This window comes from Nyctereutes procyonoides, unplaced genomic scaffold (genome assembly GCF_905146905.1).
Source record: "Nyctereutes procyonoides isolate TBG_1078 unplaced genomic scaffold, NYPRO_anot_genome, whole genome shotgun sequence".
Lineage (NCBI taxonomy): Eukaryota > Metazoa > Chordata > Mammalia > Carnivora > Canidae > Nyctereutes > Nyctereutes procyonoides.
The window spans coordinates 1782318-1799706 of record NW_026575022.1 but is presented as its reverse complement, the minus strand read 5'-3'; the positions used below and the strand labels follow the sequence as shown (position 1 = coordinate 1799706).

General features: G+C 33.4%; 1 protein-coding gene across 3 annotated transcripts in view; it reads right to left on the bottom strand.

Annotated features, from left to right (window-relative positions):
• Positions 1 to 895: 895 nt before the first annotated feature.
• ARL13B (ADP ribosylation factor like GTPase 13B) overlaps positions 896 to 17389 on the bottom strand; it is a 62687-nt gene continuing 46193 nt past the window's right edge. For 2 of the 3 annotated variants that reach the window (XM_055342201.1, XM_055342215.1), the window contains exons 6-10: positions 16361 to 16475; positions 13226 to 13451; positions 10657 to 10773; positions 9607 to 9675; positions 896 to 3040 (exon numbers count right to left, since the gene is read on the bottom strand). In XM_055342201.1, coding sequence (XP_055198176.1) covers positions 2964 to 3040; positions 9607 to 9675; positions 10657 to 10773; positions 13226 to 13451; positions 16361 to 16475 — 604 coding nt within the window. In that variant the 3' untranslated portion in view covers positions 896 to 2963. The remainder of the gene's footprint in view (positions 3041 to 9606; positions 9676 to 10656; positions 10774 to 13225; positions 13452 to 16360; positions 16476 to 17389) is intronic. The other variant, XM_055342210.1, reaches the window with a different exon arrangement.

Below are 17389 nucleotides of genomic sequence, written 5' to 3'. Positions count from 1 at the left end.
ATGGAATATTCCTCAGCCATTAGAAACGACAAATACCCACCATTTGCTTCAACGTGGATGGAACTGGAGGGTATTATGCTGAGTGAAGTAAGTCAATCGGAGAAGGACAGTGTATGTTCTCATTCATTTGGGGAATATAAATAATAGTGAAAGGGAATAAAGGGGAAATGAGAGAAAATGAGTGGGAAATACAGAGAGGGAGAAAGAACATGAGAGACTCCTAACTCTGGGAAACGAACTAGGGGTGGTGGAAGGGGAGGAGGGCGGGGGTGGGGGTGAATGGGTGACGGGCACTGAGGGGGGCACTTGACGGGATGATCACTGGGTGTTATTCTGTATGTTGGTAAATTGAACACCAATAAAAAATAAATTTATTAAAAAAACTTGAGGAACACATACAACCAATAACTAAAAAAACTCATGATTAACATTTTATAACATTTCTTTCTAGGGTCACTTTCATAGTTTTATACTTAAAATCAACTACATACAATATTATATACACGATATAAATGCCTTTTGTGGAAAAGGCATATAGAATTATCCTTTAAGTAAAAATATAATTTTTGGGTCAGTAGCTTTAACTTAACAAAAAACAGACATTGGATCATCTAGGACCAAAAGGTGATATGACGTTATTTTTAGCTGTCTTTCAAATGACAATACTCTTTTTCACATTTATGCAAACTTGTGAAGAGAAAACAAGTTTCATGTAAAATAAAAACTCATTATCATTATTTTAGTCTATTGACAAGATTTCTTCTAACATTCATGTTTGAAAATTCCTTTTCCATTTTGTTACCAAAAAAATCATGTAAATTTATCAAATGAGAAACAAAACAGCATATTGATATATATTATTTTTATTGTGTGAAAATGTCAGTATTTGTGATGATTAAGAATAAAAATGCAGCATATGACATAAAAGGCATTTACTTGTTAAAAGCAACCTGGATTTACAAAACTTCTTTTAAAATATTTTTAGAATGCTTTAAGAATACAAATTAATCTTTTGAGAGAAATATATAAACATTTACTTTATCGTATTTAGTTTCAAAATCATTTTTACTCATTTTTAATAAATGAACAGTATTACTGTCTACTACAGTAATCACTTATAGGAAATAAAAAAAATTTTAGAATTTTATTTACTCTTAAACTAGATGAAAATTAAAAAGATGACAAGAGTATAGGTTTAGTGTTTAAAAAAAAATGAGTAAGTGTAAATGTTACACACAGGAACCAAAAAGATACACAAACAAGTTTTTCTCTAAAATTAAGTTCAAAATTTACATTCTATCTTCTTGTGTTGGTTTCGTTACATTTCGGCCACCTATCAAATTTAGGGTGTTATGATTTTATATCTGAAGTAGAATGTTTTTTACTCAGTGTCCCTGATGTCCTATGCCCAGAATTTCAAGAAACTGCATTCTGATGCTGACTAGAGTAATAAGCGACCTGATTAAGGAAAGTTCAGGGACTTAAAAAATGTGATGCACCAAAGTAAAATTTTTAAAATAAACAATCATATTAAACTGCCTTAGACATACTTAATCTTGTTATTGTTAGATACTAGTTATGTTTGTTGTCAGTACAAGTTACCAAACTTACCAATTTTAATAAAGTGAAAAGGAGTCATATTGTTTATAGCATTTTCACCTTGATATAAATGTATATACTTTCAATTAAATGCAACATTATAAATCTATTACTCAAAATATATTTCTCAAAGTTTGCCTAGAGAATCCTATAGATGACATTCTTCAGTGCAAGAGAAGTGCTATTCTTTTAAATTGGGAAATTATTTTAGATTTATTTCCTTATAAAAGTAATTTTAAACCAACATTTTTGTTCTTATTGACTTAGTATACAAGCATTATCTGATTATAAAACACAAGTCTCTGTACCCACAGTGGCTTTTTCAGTCTTTTTGCCTTTATTTTAAAGGCACAAAAGAATTAGAATAACCTAAACGAGTCACTGTGGCTTCTGATAGAATGAGAGTGACAAGGAGCACCTAGATCTGAAAAGGTCTATCCTATGAAAGAGGTGTTCATTGAGAATTTTAATAATATCTCAACATAACATTTAATTAATTTAAAAAGCACTTAGATCAAGAAAGTATTTCAAGTCTCTTTCATTTATCTGATCACCAAAAAAAAGCAAACAACAACAAAAAAATGGAGCCCTCCTTGGGTAGTGTTTTCAGATAACATAATTTGGAAGAATAAAGATCTAAGAACCTATTTTAAAAAGGTATTATTTTAAAATTAAGTAAAATTAAGATGTATAATTCAAGGACAATACTCTTATAAAACATACCTGAAGCCATATAAATACATCCTGTTTGTATAGTTCATGTTTGTCAAGTAAATCAACTCCATTTCCAGACACAATTTAAACAAACCATTTATAGAAAAGTGCAGTCAATATCATGGTAATTAAAATTCTTTTAAGTTGTAGAAAAATATAAAAAGTTAAAAACTTAGGTTATAAATTCCCAAGAGTTCCCCTTCCATGCACATATATCTTACAAAAAAATATGTAAGATACAGTAATAAAGACTATTAAACAAATAGTAAAGAAAGTAGGGAGTCCATCGGCTCTTTTTGTAAAAAGGTTTTCCTTCAGGAATATGCCCATGAGTGGGACTGTAAAATCCAGAGTCAACAGTAACTCCTGCTAAATTGATTCAAATCCTCATCCCATCTACTGGTCATTTTGCTTCCTTAAAAAAAAAAAAAAAAACAACAAAACAAAAAACAAAAACAACAACAACAAAAAATGAATAACATGGATAGTTGTCAGATCAGTCAGGTCTTTGACTATTCATCGCCTTACAGAAATCATACTATGGTTATCTTGCCCCAGTCATCAATGTTTTGGGTTTTTCTTCTTCTTTGAGAAAGAAGGTCCTCTAGTGGATCTTGCCTATATTAGAAGAGTGCATCCATGCGACTTGGTTATGAAATCACATCATGAGCATCACTGTTAGGTCTCTGTTGCACAGCCAGGGGAGGCAATGGCTTTCCATAGAAATCTACATGAAGAAGTTATACCAAGACACAGAGTAAGTCAAATTTTTTGATATAATTCATTGTTTTCCAACCAACACCTTTAAAAGAGTAAAGATGCTCCGACTTGATGGGTAAAATAATGGATAAGGAGAACAGACAAAAAAAAATTCAAAATCCAAGAAAACTTGAATAAATTCAAAACAACTAGTAGGATAAATTCTTAACTCTAGATTATAAATTAATTTCTACTTGATTTAATATCTAACCTATATACTATTTTTATTTCCAATTATACTTTCACATTAGAATAAAACAAATAACAAATATTCAAAATCTATGAAACCTATTGCCAAGGCCCTGATAGGTCTGTATTTGTACAATCCATGTTTTCATCCAGTGGCTATTACTTGTAGATATTTTGGGACAATAATTAGTCATCTTAGTTTTCTAGTAAGTAGTAATCTTTTACAGTGATACTTCACTATAATTCAGTGATTTAAGGCATATTTGAAACAAAGAAAGTCTTATTTTCATTTCAAAGTAAGTTCCTGTCCCTTAAAATTATAAATTGGCTTAAATTTAATAGCATATGTAAATCTTCAGTAAGTATTTTCTAACCTATTACCTTAAAAATATTCTAGCAGCATAGATTTTTAGGATCACTTGAAATAAATATATTGAAAATTTACTAGAGGCCTGTTTCCCAGATTCACATATGTTGAGAGTCTAGCTAATGAGCCCCTCATGCAAATAAACACATGGCCTAGATCACAGCCTGCAAGGTTACAGGTAAATATAAGTTCCTGATATAACTTCCTCAGTGCCCTCTATGATCAACAGTCTCCCTCACCTTCTAGGGCTTTCTGTTAGATAAGACCCTGGTGGAGCTTATAAAACTACCTTCTTTTTTGTCTTGATCTCACCAATCTGGACTTGGCATATGCCCCAGTTCCGATAGCTCTCTCTGCCTGCACCCTGCCTCCACCGCCCCCTGTGAAACCTGTGAGTAATACACTTCTATTTCAATTTCCCCTGTGGTCTTTTTGAAAGAAGGCATCCAGGGGCCCTACTTAACAAATGTTAACAAAGTCATAACAGCATTTAAGGAGATTAGGAGTCACCACTCCATCCTAAGAAGAAGTAAAAGGCTGAACAGACTAAAAAATCAACAACTCGTCTCATTTTCCTAAGAGGGGAGGTCACAAGACAAACCACTGTCCCAATCCTGGAGACAGACAGGCAAATATATAGGGAGCTTCAGTTTACCAGAGCTTATATTCATGAATAGAAACTACCAGAGGAACCAGGGACCATGTAGGAAAACCTGAAGTTCAACTGATGAATTGCTGGAGGCTTAGTAGGAACAAATCTGAGAGTTAAAAACTCCAGGGGGACTAAGTCATAAGATGATCCCTGCAATATTGTGAGATTTATCTCCAAGAACACGAACAAATTCCCACAATAAATATTGGAGAAAAAAAATCCCCTCCTACTTTTGGCAGGGGAGGAATAAAGGAAATCATTTTGAATTACCCCAGAGCACTCTATTCTGGGGCCCAAGGCCTGCCCTGAGAGGAAACTAGTCAACGAGAGCCTAACTACTGGGTAGCATCAAACCCTAACTGACCCAGGGAAGGAAATCACCAATTCCATCTGGCACTATCCATTTTGTCCACCTAATGGGAAAGAAAAAAACCAAGAAACTCTTGTGAAGGTCACAGTCCAGAGACACAGGCTCACTAAAGACTGAGATCTAATCACAGAAATATAGAACACGTCTCCTTCCACCACGTACCACCACCATATCACTAAAGGCCAATTTACAGCAGTGCCTCTCACTTGGAACACCATATCAGACTATAAAACAAAACAAAAACAAGGCATTCTGAAAAAGGCAAAAAACAAAACAAAATCTGAAGAGACAGATAAAGCATCAACACAAGGCAAGGCAGGAATGCTCGAATTATCAGGCCAGGAATTTAAAACAACTATGATTAATTAGCTAAGAGCTTTAGTGGATAAAGTAGACAGCATGCAAGGACAGATAGCAATGTAAGCAGAGAAATGGAAATCCTAAGAAAGAACCAAAAAGAAAAAAAAAGTGCTAGAGATTTAAAAAAAAAAAAAACTGTTACAGAAATGAAGAATGTCTTTGATGGGCTTATTAGTAGACTGGACACAACTGAGGAAAGAACCTCTGAGCTTGAGAATGAATCAATAAAACCCTTAGAAATTTTGAAAAGCAAAGAACAAAGACTGGAAAAAAACCCAGAAGAGAATATCCAATGACCATGGGACAAGTACAAAAGGCATTACCTTATTTGTAATGGAAAACCAGAAGAAGAGAAAACGAAAAGCAGCAGTATTTGAAGCAATAATGACTAAGAATTTCCCCCAAACTGTCAGACATCAAAGAACAGATGAAGGAATCCAGAGAACACTGAGCAGGATAAATGCCAAACAAACGATATCTGGGCACATCATTTTCAAACTACAGAAAATCAAAGAAAAGGAAAAATCCTTAAAGAAGCGGGGGGGGGGGGACAGATGGGGGGGGAACACCTTTCCAACAGAGGATCAAAGATAAGAATTACATCCAACTTTTCTTCAGACACCATGCAAGCAAGGAGAAAGTAAAGTGAAATATTTAACCTGTTTAGAGGTCTAAAAACCTGTAAGAGGTTTTTAGAGGTGGAAAAGGAAAAAAACCTCTAGAGATTAGAGGGAAAAAAACCACACCAGCCTAGAATTCTGTACCCTACAAATTTGTCCTTCAAAAGCAAAGAAAAATAAAGACTTTCTCAGACAAACAAAAACTGAGGAAATTTATTTTGGGTATCAGATTTGCTTTGCAAGGAATGTTAAAAAAAATTCTTTAGAGAGAAGGAAAATAATACAGGTCAGAAACTCAGATCTACATAAAGAAAGAAAAGGTATTGCAGAAGAAATAAGTAAAATGAAAATGTATTTTTCTTATTCTTAATTGATCAAAAAGATTAATTGTTCAAAATACAGTGACAGGGATCCCTGGGTGGCACAGCGTTTTAGCGCCTGCCTTTGACCCAGGGTGCAATCCTGGAGACCCGGGATCGAATCCCGCGTCGGGCTCCCGGTGCATGGAGCCTGCTTCTCCCTCTGCCTGTGTCTCTGTCTGTCTCTTGAATAAATAACGAATCCTTGACATAGTTCTCATAATGTGTAACACATGTTAATGAATTATGGATTGAGTGTTTATGCAGTAAACATAGATACTCTTTTTAGGTCTCACTTCTCAAGTCTTACCTGTTAAACTAAGCAAGCATTATGGACAATAAAAAGGCAAGTAAATTCAAATTGCTATCAAAGTAAATGTCTATTATCAACAAACAAGTAAGGATTTGCCTTAAAAATTCCCAATGTGACTATAAAAAACTGTTTTTCATCCCAGTAAATTTAAAGTGCCAAGTCATTTGCAGTTGACTTTTAATTACTACTCTAGTTCATCATGTATCTGTTGTTTACTTGCCATTAACCAAATGCAAAGAAATGTATACAAAGAGAAAAGAGGAGGATGAAATTATAAAACCGGCAGCTATCAGCATCTCTGATGAAGATCTCCCAATAAACCATAAAAACAAATTTAAGGTTTTTTATTAGAATTTTTAATTATAACTGCTTTCTTCCCCACTAATGAAGCAGAGTTGATTGTACTTTTTTTTTTTTTAAAACCCAGCTTAGGTACACTTAGACTTAAAATTTATGGGAAGGAAGAAAACAATAAAGATATTTTAAAACTTGTGGAGTTCTAGTGTCTTCTTTGCTCTGGGAAGCTACATTTATTGACATATACTGAAAACTGACTAAAATATTGGGATTTGGGGGTCTTAAATTTAGCTGATTTATTACAATTCTTTCTCAGAAGTTTAATTTAAAAACAAACACAGGAAAATGAGCACAAACAAAACAAAACAACCTTCTTAACCTATTTTTTACCTTTATTCATTTGCCCTTAACTGTTCCCCTAGGATGCTACCCATCACCTCTTTTCGCCTCATTCTACAAAATTTCCTTCAGAAACAAATTATCATCTTCTTCTGCATTCATTCAGTTAAAGATTACAGAGCATCTATTACGGGCAAAGAATTTCTATTGTGAGAAGACAACTAAAAATAAAAAAATCTATCTGCACACCCTTCACCCGCCAGGGTCCCTTCTTTTCTTCTGAACTCTTGCATCTCATTTGTATTGCCTAAGAGACATTTCCAATAGATAAGCCTACAGATAACTCCAAAGCAGGTTTCCTTCTCTAAGTATTTTCAGTCTTAGAGACAGCACCAACTTTCAAGCTGCTTGAGTAAATAATCCTCTATCCTCTCTCCCCTGCCTCACTGCATATATCCATTCCATCAAATATTACTTATTATAATCATTATTTCCTGCATACATTTTTAAAAAGATTTTATTTATTCATGAGAGACACACACACAGAGAGAGAGAGAGAGAGAGAGAGAGAGGCAGAGACACAGGCAGAGGGAGAAGCAGGCTCCATGCAGGGAGCCCGATGTGGGACTAGATCCCTGGTCTCCAGGATCACACCCTGGGCTGAAGGCAACACTAAACTACTGAGCCACTGGGCCTGCCCCCTGCATACATTTTTATTCTCATCTTTTATTCTCCATTCCAATTTCCATTCCTCACTTCTCACTCTGACTATTACAACAGCTTCTTAGATGGGATCTTACCTCAAATGTGGCCACCATGAAGTCTGTGCTTTTCACTGTGACAAAAATTATTTTCCTAAACAACACAGCTACTTCTCTGCTCAAAAATGTGTAATATCTCTTGGAAAATTATAGCAAGTCCAGACACCTTAACAGATATGTGAGGCCTTTCACAATCTGGTCCTAAGCCATAATTCCAATTTCAAAACTCTAACTTCAAATGTCTTCTTTCTTACCCACCACCCTACCCACATAAATCTAAGCTCCAAATACAAGAACTTTATTTTCCAAATAAGCAACACCCTTTCCCACTCTTCTACCTTTGAAGAGTCTGCTTCTTCTGCTTACTGCCTTCTCCTCCTTTGAAGGACATCACTTTCACTAACAGTTGTGACATCAGTTGTGACATCACTTTCACTAACTGTCCATGCAGTGCTTCAATTCCACACCACCACATCCTCTATCCTCTCTCCCCTGCCTCACTGCATATATCCATTCCATCAAATATTACTTAGACTAGTATCTAGTATCTGCAAAAAGGCAGAAATCATGTCTTCTTCATCTTGGAATCACCAATGTTTTAGGTGGTGTCAAATACAAAAAGGTTACTTTTCGGATGCCTAAAATTCAGTAAGAGAAAAAATATCTGTTCTATGAGAAATTAGTACTTTTCTATATATGTGTACAAACACATATGCATACATACACAACTATATTAACTTTACTGATAATGCACTCTAATATACACAATTTGAGTATCATTAAACACAAACTTACATTACAGTCAATAAAAACATCATGAGGCAAAGTCAGTCATTCAGAGATGTGATTTACTGTAATGCTGATGTAGTCTAAGGACAAACTTTTTGGTATTTAGAAATGAAAAAAATCCTTTAATTTTCACTAATAATTATGAAAGGTGTATTTTATTACTAACCTATACTATTCTGAAAAAGAAAGCAAACAGGTCATTTATAATTATGTACTTTTTGAATAAAAATATTTTATAAAGCTTGATATAATTTCAAGTTACACAATAATGCTTTTGTTAAACTTCTGACTTTTTTTCCTAATAAATGGGTTTCCTTGGGAATCCAAGTTCTAGATTAGGTAAATAGAGCCATCAGAAAAAGAATTAAATATTCTTGATGGAGAACTTTATTGAGCTACAATATATATGTAATTATCCTTTTGCATTCTAGAAACATTTTATTGAAAGAGCCTCAGCTGATGGTCTAAAATTAGAACATCTGCCTGCTGTATCAGGTAGTTCTCTATACCCAACTGTCCTTTCTCTAGTTTTCCAGTTGTGGAGTTCTAATGCTATATATTGGTGGGCCTACACCTTGTGTTAATTTAATCCAAAACAACCTATTTTCTTGAGTCAAAAAGGCTTTAGTAACTTTCTATTTAGCTGGACTTTATTTGGTTTACTGATTTAGTCTCTGATTTTATAAATTGTGTTGATCTTTACTTCACTTTAATATTCAGCAGCTGGGTCTTATTAGAAAAGAGAAAGAATAATTATGTGGCATTACTGAGTATACTAAGCACATATAGGACAATGCTGTTTTTAGTACTAAGCATTATTGTAATGTCTCATATTTAAATTGCCTTATAAATGTTCACTTCTCATAACAATTTACATAAATATGTAATGGATAAACACAAAATGTGATTATTTTTACATCTGTATTCCAAGGTAAACAAATTATATGGAGGCAAAAGTCACTAAAGAATAAAAATAAATAAAATGAAAAAAGTGAAGCATAATGAAAAAGGATGGTTGTGGATTTGAAAGGCTTCCAAAAATAAAAGTTTGTTGAAGTAATGAGGTAAAGAAAAATGGATGGAATATGTATATTTGAAAACTGATCCTGTTGCATTACCATTATGACGTGTTTCACCAAGAGGCTCAAGTTTTGGAAGTCTAGTGACTTTAAGGGTTCCCCAGCCAACTAAAGAAAAAGAAAAACATTTTAAAACACTGTTAAACAATGTCTCTATGCCTTTTGAGAGGCTCCCTCCCTTGACAGGAATGTATATTATATCTGATGTCAAGTCCTATATGTATATTGAATGGTACTGAATAGCCACAAAGCCATTGAAATAGTTTTTATTTAAAAATGTAATTATAGGCTGATAACATCTGCTTTAAGTTTTTACTTTATACCTTTAGTTAAAAAATATAAGCATCTTCACCACCATCAAAAATTACCTTAGGCTACTATTCCAAGCCCTCGCAAAGGCTAACGGAAATGTTTACTAATAAATGAAATACTAGAAATTGAATCTTAAAATAATTCTCAAAGAAAAATGTTATCGCCTCAAGCCTTCTAACAGAGCTAAAAGGACACTATAAACATATACATTTAGATATTTATTTAGCACCTATGGTATGTGAGGTACTGTGCCTGGTGCTGAAAAATTTCTCACAGTTATTGAGCAATTAGCACGTCCCGGTGTTTTACATGCAATATTCCTTTAAATCACGTAACAACTTAGAAGGTCAGTATGTATGTTGGAAATATATTGGAAAAATTCATGCATCTTGATTTCAAATGTTAACTTTCAGGATAAAAGATCCAACTTTTAAAAAACTTACATTAGCCATCCACTTATTAAACTTAACTTCCTTTTAGCAACCTGGGTACTGATATTTCAAGCAGGACTTGAATCCATTCTAGGAGGTGCTTGGGTGAAGTGTTCTTATTAATTTTATGTACTTTTTTTTTTTTTTTTTACTTTTAGGAAACTTTTTTTTTCTGATTAAAAAAAGAGAATACATAATTTACAATAAATTTTGAACAAAGTAGAGAAAACTGCCTTTTTCAAAAATTCACAAAATAATAAACATACTGAACAAAACAACAAAATGTCTTTCTTTTTCCTGTTTAAAGCAGCATTTCTAAGTTCAGTATCAATATCAATTTACTCACCAGGAGGAGGAGGTGGGGGTGGTGTTGGACTCTTAGGAGCAGAGTCATCTGTATTAACAGGTTCTACACGGTGACTCCTTTTTATTCTTAGTTTCTTAGTTTTCTTTTTACTATTATCTACAAAAATATAAACATGGAACTATATGCCTCTCAGAATATGTAAACTTCTATAATAAAAAAGAATGAAACTAGAATATTCATATTATCATTACCATAAAACTTTATCTTCAGGTTTAGAAATTGTTACCAGTAATGAAATGTGAATCTGCTTTTACCAAGAATAAATTTTTAAATGATTGCTTAATGAAAAATGAATGAATATGATACAAGCAAAAAAAAAAAAAAAAAGCCTGTATTTTAAGTTTGATGAGAGGTTATTCAGAATACAAAAAAAAGTTTACCTTTCCAAAAGTAAGTTACATTTTTTCCCAAATGTATTAAGTAAATATAATTGTCTAATTGAAGGGATTTTCATGAAACTCAAAACAGCCAAGGAAAGAGGAGAGATGTTGATTTGTCTCAGTAGAATATATAGAATGATTCTAGGTATTAACAATCCAAAACTAATTCTTCAATATGTGAAAAGACCCTAATCAAATCTAAACACATTACCCATTGAAATATCCCCAATGTATTCCCAATATAAATACATGTAACCAAAATCACATTATTAGAGATTACAGAATTGAATTTGTGTTCTTTCTAAAAAATAACTACAGATTCTCACTTAAGTACATATAAACAACTTAAGGACATCTATGTCATTACCATGTAAATGTTAAATAACCACCTAAATTACTGAAATATTTTAATTGACAATCCCAACTGCTTAATTTATATATATGTAATACATTTTATAAAATGAGAATTGTTATATGAGAAATAGCCAACATCTATGAAAGCTTCAAAGCAATAAGAAATATAAACATGCTTAGAAATATTTTTTCTAAATAAATTATTTGTGTCATCTGAGACATTTTACTCCAGAGAAAAATTGTTTTACAATTAAACCCTAAGCTTTACAGTTGAGACAAAGGAAAGAAAAAGTCCAGAACCGTATGGTATTTCAGGATGGGCATAGCTCAGGGTCATGAAGGAGCACAGGATAATGGGCGGATGATAGGAAGTGGGCTCTTAGCCCAGCCACAGATGAGAATATGATCTTAACTAAGTAACTCAATCTTTCCAAGTCCCTGATTTCCTATTCAAAATAATGGGAATAATATACTCTAGGATTGTTATAACTCTAGGATTGTTATGTTAAATAATACAATCTTGCATTAAATAACATCTGAAACCATGTTCTGAGGTATAAAATGTTAATTATTATTATTATTATTATTATTATAGTTATATGATTGACAATCTTAGATCTTCCTACAGTATATTTTAAAATAATCTACCAAATCTTTTGCTCTTTAACAAAGACTATTAGTGTTCAAAAAATTTTTTCAATATACTGAGCGGCTACTTTAAGTCTACTTTCTGTTTAACTCTGTTAACAGAACTACATGAGTACAAATATGGCTGCCCCACCTGCCTAAGGGAAGCTTTCAAATCTTTTTTTTTATATACAGCAAAATATCCATGTTAGCTAATCTGAACCTCAAGGATTACCATCTTATTTTCATAACTAACCTTCCTGATATTGTACAAAAATTCTAATATACAATGAAACCATACTGCTAACTAGAAGTTGCAAGGAAGTGATGATTACCGGGTCATGTGTCAGGCCCTGTGCTAGGAACATTGCAAGGTTATTTTTACCTGCAAAGTGTAAAATGCAAAAATGCAAATGCAAAGTAACCTAAAAGCCCTGTGAAATAAAATGATGCGTATCGCCATTTTGGAGATGAGGAAACTAAGACTGAAAAACAATACAGTGTAACACAACAAATACCTAGATTCTATCCCAGGTTGTCTGATTCTCTCTCTGACACCAAAGACATGAACTTTCTAGTTAAATCACATAACCATTTAGAGAAAGAAAAGCAATTATGAATTGAAGATTTTGTAGGATATTAAAATAAGAGGAAAATGGCTATCAACTTTAATGTTCATCAGCGTTCAACTGAGTATGTCCACATTCTATACAAATAGCAAGTCAAAAAAAAAATAGCAAGTCAATAAAAGAAGTGATGCTGACGGTAGTATTATGAGGTTAAAATAAAATCCAAAAATAAATAAATAAATAAATAAAATAGAATCCATACAAAACCCCACAAAAGAGCCTTAAAAGTTCAATACATTCCAAGGATTCCTAGGTCTATGCTATTTTCCAAATTTATGAAATAAAATTGAAAACAGAATTTTCTGCTGAAATTCATTTAAATTACAAAGGACTACATTTTAAGGCATCATGAATAAAAACAAGAGTTAGTGAATTCACTAATGAGAAACTAATGAGAGAACCACGTAAATACTGCATTTGGCGACAAAAAATATTACAGTATACTTTTTTGTAAAAATAATCATGACAAGTGAGACATATACAACATGTTAAGTTTTGTGTATATATATGTGTGTGTGTGTGTATATATGTATATTTTTAAATAATTAGATTTATCACCTGATTCTGATGATCGCTGGTCTGTCTCAACTTCATTCTCCAACTGCTGTGTTAAAGCCTCCTTGTAATTTTCTACTACTCCAAGCTCATTGGTTTTTTGGCTACTATCACTGATCTGGCTCTGTGTCTCTATTTGCTCATGCTCCACTTTATGTTTCAGGGGGCGGCCATCACTGTCTTTCTCCATATTCTGTCTCCTTTTCTCTTTTTCAAGTTTTCTTTCATTCTATCAAAAATGAAATATATCATTTTTAATATAATAATTGTCTAAGATAGTTTTAAGGAAGAAATCAAACAATCCAAAAGCATTCTGTAACTTCAGAGCACTGTGATATTTCTATTAAAGAATTATTTGTTGAATATATCATTAAAGCATTTAATCAGTAAACTTTCTGAAAGCAAAGATAATGAAAACATATATTACCAGTAATTCCATAATCAAGAAATGATATGTTTGGTGCATAATCACTAAGAGGGGTTTTTCTTTTCCTACCTGCACACATACAGACATACACCACCCACAAACATACATAAATCTGATTGAATGTTTCTCTTTATATGCATATTTAAATATTTGTCTTTTAAACAAAAAAGAATTAACTTTTTACTTATGAATATATATTCCTTCTCTCGTCAGTGAGTATATGAAGTGCTTAGAATAATACCTGACTCACATTAAAGTGTTAGCTCCATGTTATATAATGCTACATGTGTTAGCCATTACTACTTTCATAAATTATATTATCATTCTGAATGGTTATAGCATACCTTAATTTACCAAATCCTAATCAAGAGAGAAATTGTTTTCAATTTTTCATTCTAAGAAATACAATTATTGAATTAGCTTTTTAGAATAAACTCCTAACAGTGGAACTACTGGTAACTACACACATCCCTTCAGAAAGGCTAAAGTCAATTCATACTCCAGGCAAAGAGTGAGGAGAGTGATGTTTCCCCATATCATCTTCTATGCCTGTATATCATCGTCAGTCTTTTACATGCCCACCAAACTAATAAATACATATTTGTACCTTGGTGTAAAGTTTAATTCAATTTTTTTTTATTGCTAGTGAAGATGAACTATTAAATAACCTTATTGCCATTTTTTTTTAAAGGAAACTATCCATGGGAAGCCAAAACCTTTTTTTCTGTTAAGTTCCCATTATTTTCATAGGAATTTTTAAGGGTTCTTTTTTTTGTCTTATATGTCACAAATGATTTTCATTAGGGTTTGTTCTTTGCCTTTAACTTTATAGAACAGCTGTTTAAAAATTGGATATAATAAGACTAACCTGTTTATCGCTTCATCATATGTGGCTTGATTGTCCTGCTTTGAAAGTTCTCCTCCAAGTATACACAAATGTTTAACTATATTACATGCTAGTACTTTCAAGTCTTTTTGTACACACTTGTCTTCTAGAGTTCAATTTGGTATATACACTGTTCATTAATTTTACTTTTTTCCAAATGATTCTTCATTACTCTAACTCCCTTTTCTCTCAGATTTGAAATGTCACTTTTATCTTATACAAAGTGCTCATGCATAATTAGGTTTGTTACTATCTGTTCCATTGATCAGTCTGTCTATTCTGGAAACAATACCTCACCATTTTTTTAATCTGTAATAAAAGCAAAGGGCTGTAAGCTGACTCTCTAAAATACAAACATTTTAAAGGAGAAGTTTTATAGAAAGAAAAAAAAAATTAAAATTTGCTTGGTAAAAAAGATTTTAGGTAATTTGTTTTCATTTATTTCATTTCTTAACTGATCATATTTTCAAAATTAACATAGTTTAAAAGCATAATAACTGTACTTTCTGCCACTAATCAGCTCAGGGACTTTGACTTTAAGGCATACTATGCTATACATCATTACTGTCCACATCCTTATATCACGAAAAATACAATGTTGGTAGAAGTGCTGAGGCCTTCTAAGTTATTAATAACCATGGTACCATATAAAATGAGGTTTATTACAAATATAAATTCATGTTTCAAAGTGAAAAGTCAAACTTGATTTCCTTCTTCTCTATCAGTGTTTTTTTAAAGCACATACAACAAAACTTGGCAACCATAGTATTTAATGGGATAGAGATAAATTAGCTCAAGTGTTAAGACAGCTTTAATATCTCAGGAAAGCATATACTTAAGGTAAATGTAGTGGAGTTAAAAAAAGATTAAATACAATTAACCTTCTGTTGTCTAAGCAACTTAAGTCAAACTATCTCATATTACCAATTATTTTGTAAAATAAGGCAATACCAAAACTATCCAATCATCTTCTTACCTGTGGAGCTGCCTCCCTCCTCAGCAGCAGCCCCAAGGAAGAAACAATCATCCACCTTTCCAGATGAGCACCTGTGTGGAAGGAGGCAGTGACAGGGGAAGAGGAATGGAGAAGATACAGGTGGGACCACCAAGCCAGCTGCCACATCAAACTCTAAGTGAATGGAGATTTAGGAAGCTCTGCCTCCAAAGAGGCACGGCTGCACAGAGTGATCAAAAGAAGGCCAATGCGAGCTCTGGACACCAGCAGACAATGAAAGCGAAGATACAACTATACAGACACACACACACACACACACACACAGACACAGCCCCTTAACTTCGTGAGTAAAGTCTACAAATTAATTTTGGTAAAACTGCTGGCAATGAAAACTAAAATAAATTATATTCATATACAGAAGAACTTACTATAGATTTGAACATTCTGACGTATCCTGGGAAAATAATTAGGAAATCATTTACATACTCTAAAATGCATCACAAGCACCTAAATATTACTGTAAAGTGACAGTAACAACAACACAGGGAGATAGACAATGTAAATGAGAGTAAATATAGTCCTATCAGACAAAATAAATGACAAAAAAAGATTAATCAGGACAGTAACTACGACAGTTGGTACATTCAATCTTCATTTTCATTCTCAGTTAACTCAGAGGTCAGCTTTCCTTTCTATATTAAATCAAAAAGCAAACTTTAAGATAAAGAAAAAGCAGCAGGCCTGTAATCCATCTCTCCCATTTAATTTCCTTTAGAAATAATCGCTGGTGAAATACTTCTCCCCATCTCCCTTCTTAGCTTCCAACTTTATAACTTAAGTCATAAAAATTACATGTGCCACCATCCCTACCTCAAGAATGACAGATGCTATTGGCTGGAAAGGATTAACAGTAATTGGTTCGGGGTCCAACTCAGCCAGGCTGCTGCTTCCATTCAGTTCCGCTTGCTCTCGCTCCCTTTGTTCTCTATTGTTTGAGGGAAAAATTTGGAATTCCTTATGAGAAAATGCTGAACCATGTTTAAGAACACTTGTGATAGGATTAAGGCTATTAAATCTAGTAAGTTAAACATCTGGACATGGCTTTGAGTTACTGACTCTCAGAAATCCTAGTGCAGGTAAGAGGCCTCTCAGTCCCATGTGAAGATTAATCACTTAGACTTTTTATGTGAAGTACAGCTGACACACAATATTACATTAGTTTCAGTTACACGACATAGTGATGCAACAAGTCTATACCGTATGCTGTGCCCACATGTGTAGCCACTGTCACCATACGACACTGTCACACTATCTCTACGCTCTCCTTTCCATCCTCATAACTTCTTCATTTCACAATGGGAAGCCTACACATCCTGCCTTTCTTCTCCCAGGTTGCCTGTCCACTCTTCCTTCCCTGGCAACCAATAGTTTGTTCTTTTAGAGGGATTTTTTTTTAATTTTTATTTATTTATGATAGTCACAGAGAAAGAAAGAGAGGCAGAGACACAGACAGAGGGAGAAGCAGGCTCCATGCACCGGGAGCCCGACGTGGGATTCGATCCCGGGTCTCCAGGATCGCACCCTGGGCCAAAGGCAGGCGCCAAACCGCCGCGCCACCCAGGGATCCCCCAATAGTTTGTTCTTCATGTGTATGGGTCTGTTCTTTTATTTCTCTTTTTCTTTCTTTCTTTCTTTCTTTCTTTCTTTCTTCTTTCTTTCTTCTTTCTTTCCTCTTTCCTTCCTTCCTTCCTTCTTTTTTTAATTATACATATTAAGTGAAAGCATGTGGTATTTGTCTTTCTCTGACTAACTTCACTTAGCATAATACCCTCTAGATCCATTCCTGTTGTTGCAAATGCAAGATCTCATTATGTCTTATGGCTGTGTAATATTCCATAG